We start from the raw sequence: 16,970 nt of genomic DNA, 5'->3' as shown, positions 1-16,970 counted from the left end.
CCCGGCGCGCTTCGGCTCGGCCCCGACCTTCCCACGAGCCTGGGGCCGCTCGCACCCAGCGGGCGCGTGGAAGGCAGGCCGAGGGCGGCGCGCGCCCACGACAAGAGCCCGACGTCCCTCTCCCTCCCCCCACCGCCTCTTTCCCGCCCATCGGCGCCCCCTGCCACTCCCCCCCCCCCCGCACCCCCCCTACCCCCCGGCCTCGTCGCCCCACGCGGTGACAGCTCCAGGTCCTGAAGACTGACGCTCCTCCGGGCAGCCCCCCCGCCCTCTACGTCCGTCACCTGACAGCGACCAGGAACGGGCTGGGCGCGTCCGCGGCGCTCGTGCCGGCTCCCGGTTTCTCTTGCTGTGCTCCTGGCGCCCCTCGCCGAGGGTCTTCCACTTCTCCAAACCGGATGATTTAACAAGAGAAAAAGAAAGAAGGAAAAACAAAGCCAGATCACGTCATTGCGCTCCCCGCCATTCAGGAGGCCAGATGTCAGTTTTGAAAGAAATGGCGCTAGAATCTGAGATGCGGGGAAAGGAAACCGCTGCTTGCAGCCATCGCGACACCGCCACCCTGCGTGGTGCTGGCGGTGCCAGAAGACAGGCCGGGCGCCGGACCAGGTAGGCAGAGCGGGGTCCCTGCTAGGGGGGGGGGGCGCCCTTTCCCTCCGCTCCCCGCTTTGGCGGTCATTTCAACCCGGCAGTTTTTTTTTTTTTATTTTCGGTTTTAACCTTTAAGCATCTTCCTCTTTCCGCGGCCTCGGCGCTCCCCTCCCCCGCCAGCTGCTCCCGCGCCTCTCCCGCGGCCCCCACTCTCTACCCGGTTCCGTGTCTCGGGCCCCCGGCCCCGCGCAGCCTCCTCCGGCCCGCGCTCAGCACCTCCCGCCGCCAGACGCCGCCGCACGCTCCCGCCTCCCGGCTCCGCCGCTCGCTCCCGCCGCTTCTGCTCCCCTCCCGCGTCTTTCCTCTCTGCAGCCCCAACGCACGGGTCCCGCGGACACCCGCTCCCCCGGCCCCGGCCGGGTCCCACCGCTCCGAGCAGGGAAAGCGGGGGAAGGAAGGGAAGAAGCAGCGTAGAGGAGGGTGAGTGCAGGACCCGGAGGAGGCCCGAGGACTCCAATGAGCCCGGCTCCAGAGCGCCCATCCGGGCTCTCGGGGTGAATGCAGCTCGATTGCGAGCTCGCCGGCTCCGGGGGATGCGAGGTCCAGCCCCGACTCGCTTTCAGGGTGGCGATGCTGACCTGCGTCCCCACCTCCGGGACTAAAGTTGGTCTTCATCCGCCCGGAACCTCGCGGGCCGGAGCTAGGCCTGGTCGGTCTCCCGGGAGAGTCTAGAGAAGATGTGGGACTCGCCCCGCGCCTCGCAGTGGCTGCTGCTACTTGTGCTGGAGGTGGCCAACCTGTAGGAGCGGATCCAGGGCTTCCGAGTGGACAGATCCAGCAGCAGGCTTCCTCCACCCTATCCCTCACCCCATCGCAAGACCTAGTCGCCTAACCCCTGCTTGCATGAAGTTAGTTAGGGACCAGTTTTAAACAGCCACTCTAAACCACTTTCTAGACCAGTGGTTCTCAACCTTCCTAATGCCGCGACCCTTTAATACAGTTCCTCGTGTTGTGGTGACCCCCAACCATAAAATTATTTTCGTTGCTACTTCATAACTGTAATTTTGCTACTGTTATGAATCATAACGTAAATATCTGATATGCAGGATGTATTTTCATTGTTACAAATTGAACATAATTAAAGCATAGTGATTAATCACAAAAACAATATGTAGGGGGGTGGGGGGAGGGGAGGAAAAAACCAATATGTAATTACATATGTGTTTTCCGATGGTCTTAGGCGACCCCTGTGAAAGGGTGGTTCCACCCCCAAAGGGGTCGCGACCTACAGATTGAGAACCGCTATTCTAGACTTTGACTAACGCACCGCTCTGCTCCGCTCCCCCATAGGATTCGACTTAGGGTCCCAGAACACCGTGCTTGGTGCTGAGGCTACTTGCCGCTCCCACCCTTTCAGACACTTTTCCTCTTCCAGGTGCCATCCCATCACCGTGTTTTGCTTGTCTTTTGTATTGTACTTAGCACACAGAAATTATCTTAGGTGTTATCTTAATTGCTTATCTCGAACCGTAGTATGCAAACTCCATGGGAGCCAGAACCTGTTTTGTCTTGCACCGCATCGTTGCGCCCACCCCCCACCAAAGGAAACCTCGTACAAGAGATGGACTATGAAAGACAGTTATAAGGAGGGTATTTCGTTTTTGTGGCCAACAGATGAGGGGCCATCTAGGGAGTGCGTAGTTCAGAAAAAAGCGGCCAGCTGCAGTTTTGAATCAGCCTGGTGACGGACTTCCTTCTTCCTTGGAGAACCTCAGTCTTTTCATGTAAGGCCTTCACCTGATTGGATGAGGCCCATGCACATTATGGAGGATAATTTGCTTTATTCAGAGCCTATGGATTTAAATGCTAATTATATCTAAAAAAACAAAACAAAAACCAAACAACCCATAAAACAACTTCACAGCGACATCTAGAATGATCGTGTTTAACCAAACAATTGGATACCATAGCCCACCCAAGTTCGCAGATAAAATTAGAACATCACATCACCCAATTATGCCTGAGAGGTCTGTTGAGCTTCAGTTTCCCAGTTAAGTTTAAATTCAGGGGTGTCTCTATTGATTGGGCTTTATAGCTGTATCTATAGCCATTTCCTCTTTACTTGAATTTGCTCTGGGGAAAAGGTGAGTTGCCCGCTTGAGAGGAATGCCATTTGAGTGAGAGGGTTGAGCGAGATTGTTGTACAGGAAGCTCTGTGTTCAATGAATATAAATTTTAAAATTTAAACTTAAATTCCATCTTGGTTTTCCCCTGCTGCCCAACACCTGTGTTTTGTTAGTTGTGGTATGCAGGGGAATTCTATCTAATTTTAATATTAGACTCAGCAAAATGCAATTATGAAGATGAATCTTAGCAAAACAATGAATTTGTGGCATTCCAAAGATTTTTGGCTATGTGCTATGCAAAGATTGTATGATCAAGGACTGAGCAGTATTATGCATATGCACGTTCACATGTATTTTATCCTCACAGTGGTCTTTGGGATTTAGGAGTACTACCCCTGTTTTACAGGTGAGAACCCTGAAGCCCAGAGGGGGCTCAAATCTTGAACACTTTACGGCCAGCAGGTGCCAGGACTGGAATCATCAGCCTTTAACTATAAAACACTTGCCGTCTTTCTGTTGTACTGAAGGCCAGAGGGAGTGGGTCATTTTTCCAGACAGAGAATCACTGATGTTGGGGCTTTTCTTTGCTCTCTTCCTCTGGCCCAAAATAAACATGACTAGATTTCTCTGAGTTTTTGAGTTGAGAAAAATGATTATTTATTTTGGATCAGCAAATGCATCTCATAGGCAAAGACAGGAGGGCATTTTACTTAACTTAGTTTACCTTGTTTCCTCACCTACCCCTGAACAAGAGTGTTCTCTTAGGTGTCTCTCTCTTTTCCTTTTTTTTTTTGGGTTTTACATATATTATTCTTTCCTTTGTATGCTTTTTTCTTTCTTAATTTTTAATTTATTATTACTTTTTAATTTAAAACATTTTAAACTTTATTGTTGAAAGTATATATGTCCCCTCTTCTTCCCCATTAACTCCTTCTAGCCCACCCCACCTTCCATCCTAGGTCTTCACCATCCTATTTTTTGTGTCCATGGGTTATGCTTATATGCACACGAGTTCTTTGGTTGATCACTTCTTTCCCTCCCCTAACCCCCAACATCCCCTCCCCTTTGCCCTCTTCTACCCATCCTGGCCTCCCCCTCTTTTGACCTTCATCAAACTATTATTCGTGCCTATAGGGTATGCATATGTTCTATAGCTAATCCCTTCACATTCTTTTTTCAGTCACCCTCCCACCCCCTTCCCTTGGGCACCAGCCAGTCAGTTCCATATATCAGTGTTTCTGGTTCCACTGTTCGTCAGTTTATTTTGTCGATTAGAATCCACATATTACTGAGATCACATAGTATTTGCCTTTCTCTGACTGGCTTATTTCGCTTAGCATAATACTCTCCAGGCCTATCCATGCTGTTGAAAAGGGTAAACGTTTCTTCTTTTATACAGCCTAGCAATATTCCATTATACCATTACTTTTTTTATCTACTCATCTGCAGATGGGCACTTGGGCTATTTACAGATTATATATATATAAGCCTAAGCGACCAGTACGATCGAACTACCGGAAAGACCAGTTGACTAGTTGCTATGACACCACTGACCACCACGGGGCAGACGCTCAACCCAGGAGCTGCCTGCTGGTGGCAGGTGCACTCCCACAGCCAACCACCCTCAGCCAGCCAACCTCCCACGGTTCCTCCCCGCCCCCCACTCCTCCCCTCCCGGCCAGCCTGCCAACCTCCCGCAGTCCCTCCTTCTCTTCCTTCTCCTGGCCGGCAGGCCCCAATTGGCCTAGCCCCAATCAGGACTGAGCGAGATGGCCCTGATGGCCCTGTTCACCAGCCAGGCCTAGGGACCCCACCCGTCCACCCATGCATGAATTTTGTGCACCAGACCTCTAGTTTATTATAAATAAGTAGAGGCCCGGTTCACAAAAATTTGTGCACTCATGTGTGTGTAGGGGTGTCCCTCAGCCCAGCCTGTGCCCTCTCGCAGTCTGGGACCCCTTGGGGGATGACCACCTGCTGGCTTAGGCCCGCTCCCTGGGGGATTGGGCCTAAGCTCAGAAGACATCCCTCTGGCAGCCCAGGAACCCTCGGGGGATGTCCACTTGCCAGTGGGGAGCAGGCCTAAGCTGCAGTCAGACATCCTTAGCGCTGCTGAGGAGGTGGGAGAGGCTCCCACCACCACTGCTGTACTGGCAGCCATCAGCCTGGCTTGTGGCTGAGCAGAGCTCCCCCTGTGGGAGCACACTGACCACCAGGGGGCAGCTCCTGCATTGAGCGTCTGCCCCCTGGTGGTTAGTGTGTGTCATAGTGACTAGTCATTCCCAGTCATTCTGCTGTTAGGGTCAATTTACATATTACCCTTTTATGATATAGGATAGAGGCCTGGTGCATGGGCGGGAGCCAGCTGGTTTGCCCTTAAGGGTGTCCTGGATCAGGGTGGGGGTCCCGCTTGGGTGCCTGGCCAGCCTGGGTGAGGGGCTGATGGCTGTTTGCAGGCTGGCCCTAGCCCCTTCAGTGGAGGGTCCCCACTGGGGTGCCTGGTCACCTGGGTGAGGGGGCTGATGGCTGTTTGCAGGCTGGCCCCTTCTTCTCTCTAAAATCAATTTATAATTTTTTTTAAATGAAGTATATTTATATGTCCTAATAATGGAAGTTGTCAGACATCTATTACCAATCAAAAAAGCAAGTTGCAGAATAGTATGATCCTACTTACATTTTCTAAGTGTTGGGAGAGGAGTGTTTACAATTATATGTATCTATATTTCTGGAAGGTTAATGAAAACTTGAAAATTGTGGTTACCCTGGGAAGTGAGACTGGGGAGTAGAGAGGTTTTAGGAGATTGATTTTTATCTATTTCTGTTTATTTTCTGTACTAATTGAAAGTTTTCCATGAACAAGAATGTTAAAGTAACAATCACAGAAATTTGGGGCCCCAAACATAGGTATTCTAATTCTTAAGGCCTGAAGTTGGTCTCAAATACGTATTTAGAATACCTCCAGGGATGATTCTGATATGGAGTCAGGGTTAATAACCATTCCCCTGTATATTGGCCTGAAATGACTGGTGGGGATAGCACCATCATTGCACAAATATACATACCTGGGGACGAATGTACGATTAAATGTTATTTAATTTTTTTCCTAGAAAGGGGATACCATTAAATTATTTTGTTCATGGTAGTATTTAAAAGCTCCTGAAATCCTGGAATAGATACATCTACACTAATAAAAGACAAACATGCAAATTGACCGTGCCTTTGCTATACCTTAAGCCACGCCCACCAGCCAATCAGAGTGACTGTATGCAAATTAACACAATCAAGATGGCGGCCGGCAGCCACAGAGCTGGAGCACGCAGGAGGCTTGGTTGCCCCAATGATGGAGGAAGCCAAGCTTCCCGCCTGCCGTGCCAGCTCTGAGCTCCACTCAAAGCAACAAAGTTTCAATTATAGAAGGTAAATAAATCCCAGAATAAAAAGAAAAAAAGGAGAGGCTGGGAGCTTCCGTTGCCGGGGGGCTGGGCCAGCCTGAAAATGGCCCTCAGCTCCTCACCCAGACTGGCCAAGCACCCCAGTGGGGATCCCCACCCTGAAGGGGGTGTGACCAGCCTACAAACACCCATCAGCCCCTCACCCAGGCTGGCCAGGCACCCAAGCGGGACCCTCACCCTGATCCGGGGCACCCTTTAGGGCAAACCAGCTGGCCCCCACCCTTGCACAAGGCCTCTATCCTATATAATAAAAGGGTAATATGCAAATTGACCCTAACAGCAGAATGACTGGGAATGACTGGTCACTATGACACACACTGACCACCAGGGGGCAGACGCTCAATGCAGGAGCTGCCCCCTGGTGGTCAGTGTGCTCCCACAGGGGGAGCTCTGCTCAGCCACAAGCCAGGCTGATGGCTGCCAGTACAGCAGTGGTGGTGGGAGCCTCTCCCGCCTCCTCAGCAGCATTAAGGATGTAAGACTGCAGCTTAGGTCTGCTCCCCGCTGGCAAGTGGACATCCCCCGAGGGTTCCTGGGCTGCCAGAGGGATGTCTGACTGCCAGCTTAGGCCCAATCCCCCCAGGGAGCGGGCCTAAGCCAGCAGGTGGTCATCCCCCGAGGGGTTTCAGACTGCGAGAGGGCACAGGCCGGGCTGAGGGACCTCCCCCCCGCCCCCCAGTGCACAAATTTTTGTGCACCGGGCCTCTAGTATGTAATAATTCTAAATATTAAAGGCAGTTTAGAGATTAGAGAGTAGTAGAGGATTGAAAAATATTTTAGGCAAGGTTATAGTTTATAACTCTGGGTGGCATGTTGGGAGGAGATACAGGACACTGTACAGGGTGCTGCTGTGCCCTTGGACAGGTGGTGGAGCTCAACACTGCATAATTCACAGGTGGAATGAGGAGCCATTAGGCATTTCCAACACTTAGCCTTCGGAAGACAGCTCCATGTGTTGTCAGTATCTGTTGAGCTATCTGTGGGTTTGTCAACAGAATACTGTACCGTATTTTTCTGGGTATAAGATGCCCCATGTATAAGACACCCCCCCTCCCCCCCCACTTTTCCAACCCAAAATTAAGAAATCAATATTTTAAACATTTTTCTGGTTTTCCTCTTAAGGCCTTCTTTTTTGACATCTTAAGGAGTTGTTCTTCCTGTTTTCTCCATTGTCTGATCATACACTCAGTGGGAGGAGGTCCAAATTCTCTCTCTGCAGCTCTATTTCCATGCTCTTTTGCATAGCTGATTACATTCAGTTTGAATTTTGCAGAGTAAGACAATCACTTACCAGTAATTATCCTTTTATTTTTTGACATCTTTATGGGCTCAGAACACTCTGGTCCCTGTTGCATCTAAGCACTCTCTACCTCAGGGGTCCTCAAACTTTTTAAACAGGGGGCCAGCTCACTGTCCTTCAGACTGTTGGTGGGCTGGACTATAGTTTAAAAAAAAAACTATGAACAAATTCCTATGCACACTGCACATATCTTATTTTGAAGTAAAAAAACAAAACGGGAACAAATACAATATTTGTATTTGCATGTGGCCCGCGGGCCATAGTTTGAGGACCCCTGCTCTACCTCCACCTCCAATTACAGCATCAGCTGATGTCAGTAACAATAAGGTTCATGATTAGGGGAAGCCTGTTCGACAAGGTATAGGCAGCTATGCACCCACACCCACCTGGCTCCATCCTCAGCTGACTTCTGTGTATAAGACACCCCATGATTTTCAATCTAACGATTTTAGAAAAAATTAGTGTCTTATACGTGGAAAAATACAGTACATTGCTTACTGTTTAATGTTTAGACTAGAGGCCCAGTGCATGAATTTGTGCACCAGTGGGGTCCCTCGGCCTGGCCTGCAGGATTGGGCCAAAACCGGCTCTCTGACATCCCTTGAGGGGTCCTGGATTGCAAGAGGGCATAGGCCAGGCCAAGGGACCTCACCAGTGCACAATCGGGGCCAGGGAGAGACGTGGGAGGTTGGCCAGCTGGGGAGGAACTGCGGAGGGCTCCAGGGCATGTCCAGCCCATCTCACTCAGTCCCAATCTGCCAGACCCCAGCAGCAAGCTCATCTACTGGTCAGAGTGTTTGCCCCTTGGTGGTCTGTGTACATCATAGCGACTGGTCAACCAGTCAACTGTCTGCCCCCTGGTGGTCATTGCACGTCATAGCGAGCGGTTGAGGAGCCTTAGCATATCATTAGCATATTATGCTTTGATTGGTTGAACAGCAGACTGGTCGACTGGACACTTAGCATATTAGGCTTTTATTATATAGGATGTTATGTCTTATAGACATTATAAAATATGTAATAACATACTGAAATTATAGCTTCATCTGATAAACAAAATGCAAATATTTCACTAAGAGATTAATGAAACCTGAAGCATAATGGCTAACCCTTACATATTTGGTTTGGGACTATTGAAAGCCATCCAAACAGCCTACACTCATTACTAGTCCTGAGTCCCACTCTGTTGCTCACAGTCTAGCACTAGTATCTGGTGCAGAAGAAAGTGGAATTCTCAGGAAGACCCATTTTTAGCTATGGCAAGGCGATGGAGGAATCTGTGAAGGGTAAGAATATAGAGGGAAGTTTGTTTAAAATTAAAAGGAAATCCAGAAGTCAAATATGAAAGGGTTCAAAGGAAGTAGCACCAACCCTATCATAATGTAGAGTATTCAAATAAGAGGACAGTGAAATAAAACATTATGCATTTTGGGAGGAGGCCAAATATGAAAGGGAAATGAAGTGTAGTTTCGTTACTGTAGTTGGTCTTAAAGTTTTGTTTAACTCTGATGTAAAATATTTTCTGTGCCACCACTGACTATATCTATGGGGGGTGGAAGGGAGAGGGAGGTGTCTAAACTCGGGGAATGGGATTAGTAAGTGTTTGAGGTTTCTTTGTAAACTTTCAGCATAATATAGATGGCTGTGAGATAGCATATCATCTTCGTACATCTCTCATAGTTATTTTTTTGTACCAGCAAAATCTTTGGTTTATATTTATTTCAAACTTCAAATTACTAAATCAGAGTTGGGTCCTCAGTTTTGATGTACATGTTGATTTATATCCCTGTGCTTAATATGTAATCCATGCCAATGATAATTAGCACTGGCTTCAAAGCAAATTTTCCTTAGTACATAATTAATAAAGGGATGATGTATAAAAATTACCATTTCTATAAAGTATTTTTTCGTTATGCAAGGAATAATATTAAAGTCTTCTGAATGGGGGATTCAAGAGGCAAGAAAGGAGTCACCCCATTTCTAATAGCTGAATTTGAGAAAAGTTTTATAGACAATCAAGAGAGTAGGGAATGAGATTTCCATTATTTTAGGACTAGAAATATTTCACAAATTTCATCAGTATGTGGACCATATATAGTTTGTTTGGTTTGGTTTGATTCATTCTGTTGAACTATTGACCCATCTTTCATAAAATACTACCATGCTCTTCTTCCTTCTATTCCTTTTGTTGCTGTCTTTTCACCTCATTTTCTCCCTCCTGAAATGGCTGATGTGTACAAATTAGGTGATACAGAGCTCTTCCCCAATCAGCTCTTCCTACTATCACCCAGGCAAAATTTAAGGACCTAAAGTTTCAAGGAACCCAATGGAAACAAACCAGAAACTACATACATTTTTAAATAGGTAACAAGAGAGTTACTCATCTTCTGCAGCCTTTCTCAACCTGTGGGTCGCCACCCCTTTGGGGGTCAAACGACCCTTTAACAGGGGTTGCCTAAATACATCCTGCATATCAGATATTTACTTTATGATTCATAACAGTAGCAACATTACAGTTATGAAGTAGCAATGAAAATAATTTTATGGTTGGGCAACAAAAATAATTTTATGGTTGGGGGTCACCACAACATGAGGAACTGTATTAAAGGGTCGCGGCATTAGGAAGGTTGAGAACCACTGTTTAATGACTTCATCTAATATTTTAGCATTTTCTTGTCTTTGTACTTTCTGTTCTTTCTAATATCCCAACTTTTTCTTTTGGTTCTCACTCCCACACCAACCCAACTTAGATCAGAATCCCTTGTTATAATACACTCACTTAAAGACCCCCTTTTTTAGAGCATTTATATTAGCTTGTAAATACCTACCTCAGCTTTATTTTACAAGTCTATTTGGTCTACTTGCTTATCTCACTTTAAGAAACTAATTCTTCCCTGGCCAGTGTGACTCAGTGGTTGAGCATCAACCCATGAACCAGGAGGTCATGGTTTGATTCCCAGTCAGGGCACATGCCCAGGTTGTATGCTGGATCCCTGGTGGGGGTTCGGAGGGGTACTGGAGGCAGCTAATCTAGGATTATCTCTCATCATTGATGTTTCTATCTCTCCCTCTCTCCCTCTTTTAAATCAAAAACATATTTTAAAAAAGAAACTAATTCTTTTAGTGGCTGTGAGTGGCATGAGAGAAATGTAAAAGGCATCAAGAAAAATCAGAGGTAAGAGGAGAAGAGAAAGACCTTAAAATTAAACCAAGTACTTACTTTGCAAAGTATCTTTTCTGTCTCATTTTATATAAACGTGTCTGTTATTTTCCAACTAACTGGTGGAGGTGGTGCTTATAAAGATTTTTCCCTCCTGGAACTCCAGAATTTTAAAGTATGCCTTTCCTTTCCATTCTTCTATATATTTTTCCTTGCTTCTCATACCATGGCAAAATTATTACTAATAAATATCAGCCCTCACAGTCACATGTGCAACAAACTCATAAGTGATAAAACTTTAGTGATGGTAGGGAACTTAGAAGCAATATAGTCCAACTCCCACCTTTTATAGATGAAAAAATTGAGGTTAATCCAAATTACATTGTTTAGTAAGTCATATGTTTAATTAAAGAACAAGTAATGGAACCCAAGTCTTCCATCTTCCAATCAAGTCTTAATTTCTCTTTCCTTGATCTGCTCTTTCTTGCCGGGGGTTTATATATATTCATAAAACAAAAAACAATAGAATATGTTACTGTGATCCACAACCACATTTTCTTATTTTAGTTTCCCTTAATATCATGTTATCTTCAGATCCCACAGTTTCTTTACGTTAGGAGTAAAATCACATTTCACATTAATTTCCAGGGATTACTTTTCATTACTCAGCCTCATGCAACTAGCCAATTTGAATGTCTTGGAACTTAAGAAATAGAGGACAAAATAAGGATTTCATAAATCAAATGGATAGTTTTTAAATTATCAATTGACCTCTTTCATAAAGAATGCTTCTTAGTAGTTGTAAAACAATAAAAACTTTAAAAATACCATTCTGGTAGTCAGTTATGACTGGGTGCTTACGTGATAACTACAATTGTATTTTCTGTCCTGTGGCTTAACTTGTAAATGGGGGATTTCATTATTTTTCTTCCCAAAGTGATTTTTAGGTCGCTCTTTTGGGGGCTATTCATGCTGTTGACATTTTCAGATAGATTTAAAAACAATATGTTCAGATTTATTAGATACTATAGAAAGAAAAAGTATCCTAGGGACTTATCAGGGAGATCCCATACAAGGCAGAAAAAGTGTTTCTGTTTCAAAAAATATTTAGTTGATTTTATATTTATCATTAATCATTTTGGAGAACAGGATGGTGCAGTGGGAAAACCCCACAAATCAAACCATAGCTTTGGAGCTAGACAGACTTACTTTGCACAACCGTGGAGTGAATATATTGGGATCCTTGAAAAACTACTTGTTAATCTCTCACTTCCCTCATATGGGAAATAATACCTATCTCCCAAGTTTATTTTAAGTGTTAAATGAACAAATGTATGTTAGAGCATGCCTGGCACAAGTTATATGTCAATAAATGTTTATAAATGTTTTTCCCCAAAAGATATACTCTGATTCTCAATCAAGCTTCCCCAGTAATATATTTGGGGAAATAAAGAATTGATGGAGAGGTAAAATTTTTAAAATTTAGCTCAAAAGCCCCTCTTCTTATAAATCTGAAATTAATTTTTCTGTTCCCTCTTCTCTTATACAACACACACACTCTACATGTATAAATCTTTCAATGTATGTGGAACGAGTTTATATAAATTTTTGTTGGTATCACTTAACAATTATTACAAACAGTGAGAGATATGAACGCTTTTGAGTCTTTAACATTTCTCAGCAGTTAGTGATAGGTAAATCCATGAACATACATTTTAAAGCCAATTTACCCACATCTTGGAGTCCAATCTCTGTTGTTTTTCCTTTTATTAATGCAGTGAAGTATCAGTTGTTTCAATACTGCAATGAATCAAGCAACACTGGAAATTAAGTCCCAAAGCAGTGCACCTTTAGCAGGTATTAAGACATCCCCCGAGTCATAATTGTATATTTTCAACAATTTTATATTCAGTCTACTTCTTCAGCAACCACTTGGGAAGTATCTGGAGATAATTTACTGGCTAAGTGCATCGATCTTGTAAAAGACATTTGGAGCATTTCACAGTTTGACCCCCTGAGACGGTCTAGTAAAGTCAGAGAAAATGTAACAAATAAATCGGTTAAGCTCGAAAGTGATCTAGGCGTGGTGCTGCGCTAGCCTCACCAGAGCTGTAGTCCTTCCTATCTCTTTACCGAGCGCCCTTGCCGAATTACTTTGTTGTTTAAAGTCTCCTCATTAAGATTTTTTAAAAAATATATTTTATTGATTTTTTTACAGAGAGGAAGGGAGAGGGATAGAGAGTTAGAAACATCGACCAGCTGCCTCCTGCACACCTCCCACTGGGGTTGTGTCCGCAACCAAGGTACATGCCCTTGACCGGAATCGAACCCGGGACCCTTCAGTCCGCAGGCCGACGCTCTATCCACTGAGCCAAACCGGTTTGGCCTCATTAAGATTTTTACCGAAGAACAACGCAGGAGTACAAACTATCACGATATCTTTCCAAGTGGCGCGGTCTGTATCCTATCCCTATTGTATATAGATGAAGCAAACCATTAGTTCACAGTTTTGTCTCCCGCTTCTCCACTAACCCCCCTCCCTCCTGCAGCATTTTGCTCGCTGATGGTCGATGTCGGGAACGCGCAGGAAGCTCTCCTGGACTGAATTACAAACAGCAAGTGCCGGCCCCGTCCTGAGAGCTGTCTTGTGCCAAAGGGACCCACGGATTTTAGGATATAAAGGCGAATTCAAGGTGGTTCCCATTTTCTCCTCCAGTCGCTTTCCGGTGGCGCTGTCTCCAGGACTTGCAGTGAATACGGTTTTGCAGGTGACTTGCTGTGTCTCGCAAGATAAGTAAAGCTCTACGCCTCCTGACACCCACAGCAGCCCTCACCGTCCTCCTCTGGTCCTCGGGTCTTCGGGTTTGCCCCGTGAGCCCCAAGTGAGGACTGACGAGGGGCTCCATCAAGGTCAGTGCGGTGACCATCTCTCCGACCTCCCATCAGAGGCCAATCCCGCTGCCTCCGACCCCCCATCTCCAGGGCCCTTCATGGCCTTCGTGGCACACGGCTTTTCCGCCAGGAAACGGCAGCGGGGAACGAAACATTCCGCCCCCAAATCTCGCTGAACACCTCTGGCCCCACCTCTCTGCCTCTGGCTACAGGTGAGGGTCCAAGGGTGGGACCCAGAAAAGAAAAAAGAAAAAGGATTTATTTCTGGCCTGCCCCTCCTTCCCTTGAGGAATCCAGTCGCCCAGGAAGGCTTTCCGAAAGCCGCTCTGCGTCGCAGCCTTGGTTGAACTAAGTTGGGGATGGGGAGCTGGGGAGAAAAGAAAAGTCGTTGTGGGCAGCTGGGTGCGCCCGCCATCAGTCTCCATCGGTGGCGCACAGGTACCGGACGATGTAGCGGTGGCCCCGCTCCTCAGCCAGGTCCACGGGCAGGCGGCCCCAGGCATCGCGCACATCCAGCCGCGCCCCGGCTCGGTGCAGCGCCACCAGCGTGTCCAGGAAGCCCTCCCGGGCGGCGTCGTGCACGGGCCGCGTGAGGGTGGCGGGGTCCGCGCAGTTGGGGTCCGCGCCGTGGATCAGCAGCAGCTCCGCCACGCGGGTGCTGCCCATCATCATGACCTGGGGGCGAGAGAATGGTCAGGGCGAGGGGAAAGCGAGATGCAGGCCTGGGCAGGGACAGGTAGACCATTTCAAACACATGAAGTATCTACTTTATGCAGAGGTGCTCACAAGCCCCAGGAATCTGGTTAAGCTCATTTGCTGACGCAGTATTTCCCGCCTCCCAGTCCCCCCCCGCCTGCTCCAGGTACACTCTTTACTGAGGTTCAGTTATATTTTCCAAATATGCAAGAAAGAGCTGATGATAATGTGCTTGTCTTCATTGTGAGAAAAAAAGAAAAAGCTGACTTCCATTTGAACATGGGAATCCATTTTGTTAAATGACTAATAGGTGGACTTAAGTTTAAAGGCTTTTAAAATCTGAAATTATTTCTCTTGCTCTGCCCTCTCTCCCCAGACATAATCCGTGTCTAAAAATCTTTATTAGGCAGTCAGCTGATGCTATATCTTGGAAGTTAGAGTAATGCTTTAGGGGAGAAAATGAGAAACAACTAAATTAAAAATAAGGCTTACTTTGTCTAGTTCTCACAGTAAATCCCCTGTGGAAGGCCTTTGCTTTTCAGTCACGTATGTCTGTGCTTATAAATGTAATATAGTCCTACAATTTGAACCAAAATTGGAGCTGTAGGGGAAAATGTAAAGAGACACACACATTGCTTTATAAACTAATGAAAACCAATTATTTGTTGTTAATAAATGGGTCACCATTTTAAATATTTAACTTAATGTTATAGAGAAGGCCCAAAGTTTAGAGGGTGGTAGACTTAATGTAACATGTAATATTAATACTATATTTACATTGTACAGGATTTTATAATATTAAATAGTAAATGTTTTGCTATATGAAAAGAACTTGGATGCCAGTAGTTGAATCAGAACAATGCATAACTTAGAAAAAGGATGTTTGGAGCAGTAATCCTATAGCACCCACTTGTATAAATACACATTATGCAAACATTTACTTTTTTACTTTAACAATAAAACAACTTTTGACAACTAAATATCCAAAACGGAATTATTTGTTCTTGTGACTTTGTGTTTTAAAATGTACTATGTAACTGAAAGGTAGTATACTAATTTTTTTGTTCTGTTTCATGAATATTAGAAGCATCCAATTCCTTGCTTAAAAACCAAGATAGGTTATCAGGTTATCATTCTTACTAGTGACATAAAGGCTGTTTCACATATAGAGAGGGGGGAGGAAAAGTGGTTCTTCATATCCCAGAAAATGGTGAATTAAAACTATAAAACCTATTTATACAATTATTAGTATAATTTGAAGTCTTTAACAACTACTGTACCATATTTTTGCTGCTTTGAACCATCCCTCATTTCTTGTAACACTTTTCTATGAATTCTAAAGGAATGAACATATATCTTCTTTAAAATCTAAGACTCTTTTCTATTTAAAAACTACCTAACAGTTGCTGCAGGGAATGCTTTTGTAATCCAAGCATTCAGTATGGTAATTAAGCAGTAAAAATCCATAGAATCATTTTTTTCTTACGTAATGCTCAAGAGATAATGCTAACATAAAATAAGAGGAGTAAGTATTGTGTTTTAGGAACCCTGTCTTGTTCCTTTGTTTAGAACAAACTGCAAGGAATTTCATATTGCAGCTTGAAACTTAACAGTGAGTTTTTTTTCCCTCCATGTACTATGATTTTGTGTGATTCTTTAAATCCAATACAGAATGCGTAAGTTGTAATTTATCTCTGATCCCGAGACGGGAGAGGATATACTGATATTTTTTCCATCATTAAAAAGAACAAACTGATGCAGTGGGTTTTTCATTCTTTTTTTTTTTAAGGATTTTTGGTGGGTGAACACCTGCTTTACCCCTGGGCTCCACACCCCTAGCAAGAGAGAAACAGTGGAGACCCAGGTCCCAGAGGCGCCCCAGGGAGGCCGCGCCCCCCGCGTTCGCGCGCCCCCTGCCGACGAGGCCCCTGGGCCCCAGGTACCTGGATCGGGCGCCTCCCGAAGCCGTTGACTCCGTTGGGATCCGCGCCCGCCTGCAGGAGCTGCCGCACGGTCTCCACTTGCCCCCGCGCCGCGGCGCTGGCCAGACCGGCATCGCTGCCATTGCCTCCGAGCTTGACCTTTTCTTCTTCCCACATTTCGCAGACGCCAGACAAAATCGGGATGATCCGCCGCTAGCCCCGAGCTTCACGACACTCCTCGCTCCGGCCCCGCGTCGCCCCGGAGCGCTCTCTGCTCCTCGGGAGAGCCCCGCTGGCTCCAGTCCCCTGTCGCCGCCCTTTGGTGACTTGGCGGCTCGTGCAAAGGCCAAACGGCCTGTCGTTAAGTCGGCCTTTTCCGGGCGATCGCGAACGAGCGGACGCGCCCAGCTCGCTCCCAGGAAAGGCGCCTGGTGCGAGGGCTCCGGCTGGAAGGGTAGGAGCGAGCGTCCTGATCCCAGGCGCACTGCAGTTTCTCGCTGGGAGTGGAGGGGTTTGGTCCAGCTGGGCGGTGCGTCGGCTCTCCCCACCCCCTTCGGCTCCGCCCGCAGCCCGCAGGCCAGCTTGGCTATGCAGCTCGCAGGCCGCGAGGCGGGGCCAGCGGAGCTGCAGGGGACGAGGTAGGGGCGGGGATGGGAGAGTTGACGAGGTAGGGGCGGGGCTAGGGGAGTGGAGCTAGCCCAGAGGGAGCTAGGACGCATGCGCCAGACGCCGGGCGCTCGGAGGCCCAGGCCTTGCTCGCCCAGAGTCCGGGAGTGTTGGTCAAGGTTTTGGAAACATCGAATCAATGTACTCAGCCCCTCCCTCCAGCAG

At 46.5% G+C, this 16,970-nt stretch overlaps 1 protein-coding gene across 1 annotated transcript; it reads right to left on the bottom strand.

The window, feature by feature from the left end:
* Positions 1 to 10,156: 10,156 nt before the first annotated feature.
* On the bottom strand, positions 10,157 to 16,694 carry CDKN2B (cyclin dependent kinase inhibitor 2B). Its single transcript, XM_081103491.1, has 2 exons — positions 16,161 to 16,694; positions 10,157 to 14,196 (listed from the first exon to the last, which is right to left on the bottom strand). Exons 1-2 carry the CDS (start codon positions 16,314 to 16,316, stop codon positions 13,936 to 13,938), a joined length of 417 nt encoding a protein of 138 aa, XP_080959617.1. The 5' UTR covers positions 16,317 to 16,694; the 3' UTR covers positions 10,157 to 13,935.
* Positions 16,695 to 16,970: the final 276 nt, after the last annotated feature.

This window comes from Myotis nattereri (genome assembly GCF_964212035.1).
Source record: "Myotis nattereri genome assembly, chromosome: 12".
Classification (NCBI taxonomy): domain Eukaryota; kingdom Metazoa; phylum Chordata; class Mammalia; order Chiroptera; family Vespertilionidae; genus Myotis; species Myotis nattereri.
The sequence above is the reverse complement of the archived record's forward strand: the minus strand, read 5'-3'. Positions and strand labels throughout refer to the sequence as shown.

Bases quoted from the DNA above. Each gene is read 5' to 3' on its own strand.
- CDKN2B (XM_081103491.1), bottom strand. From the start codon at position 16,316: ATGTGGGAAGAAGAAAAGGTCAAGCTCGGAGGCAATGGCAGCGATGCC. The intron at 14,197-16,160 runs GTACCTGGGGCC...TCTCGCCCCCAG, and splicing joins TCGGGAGGCGCCCGATCCAG to GTCATGATGATGGGCAGCAC.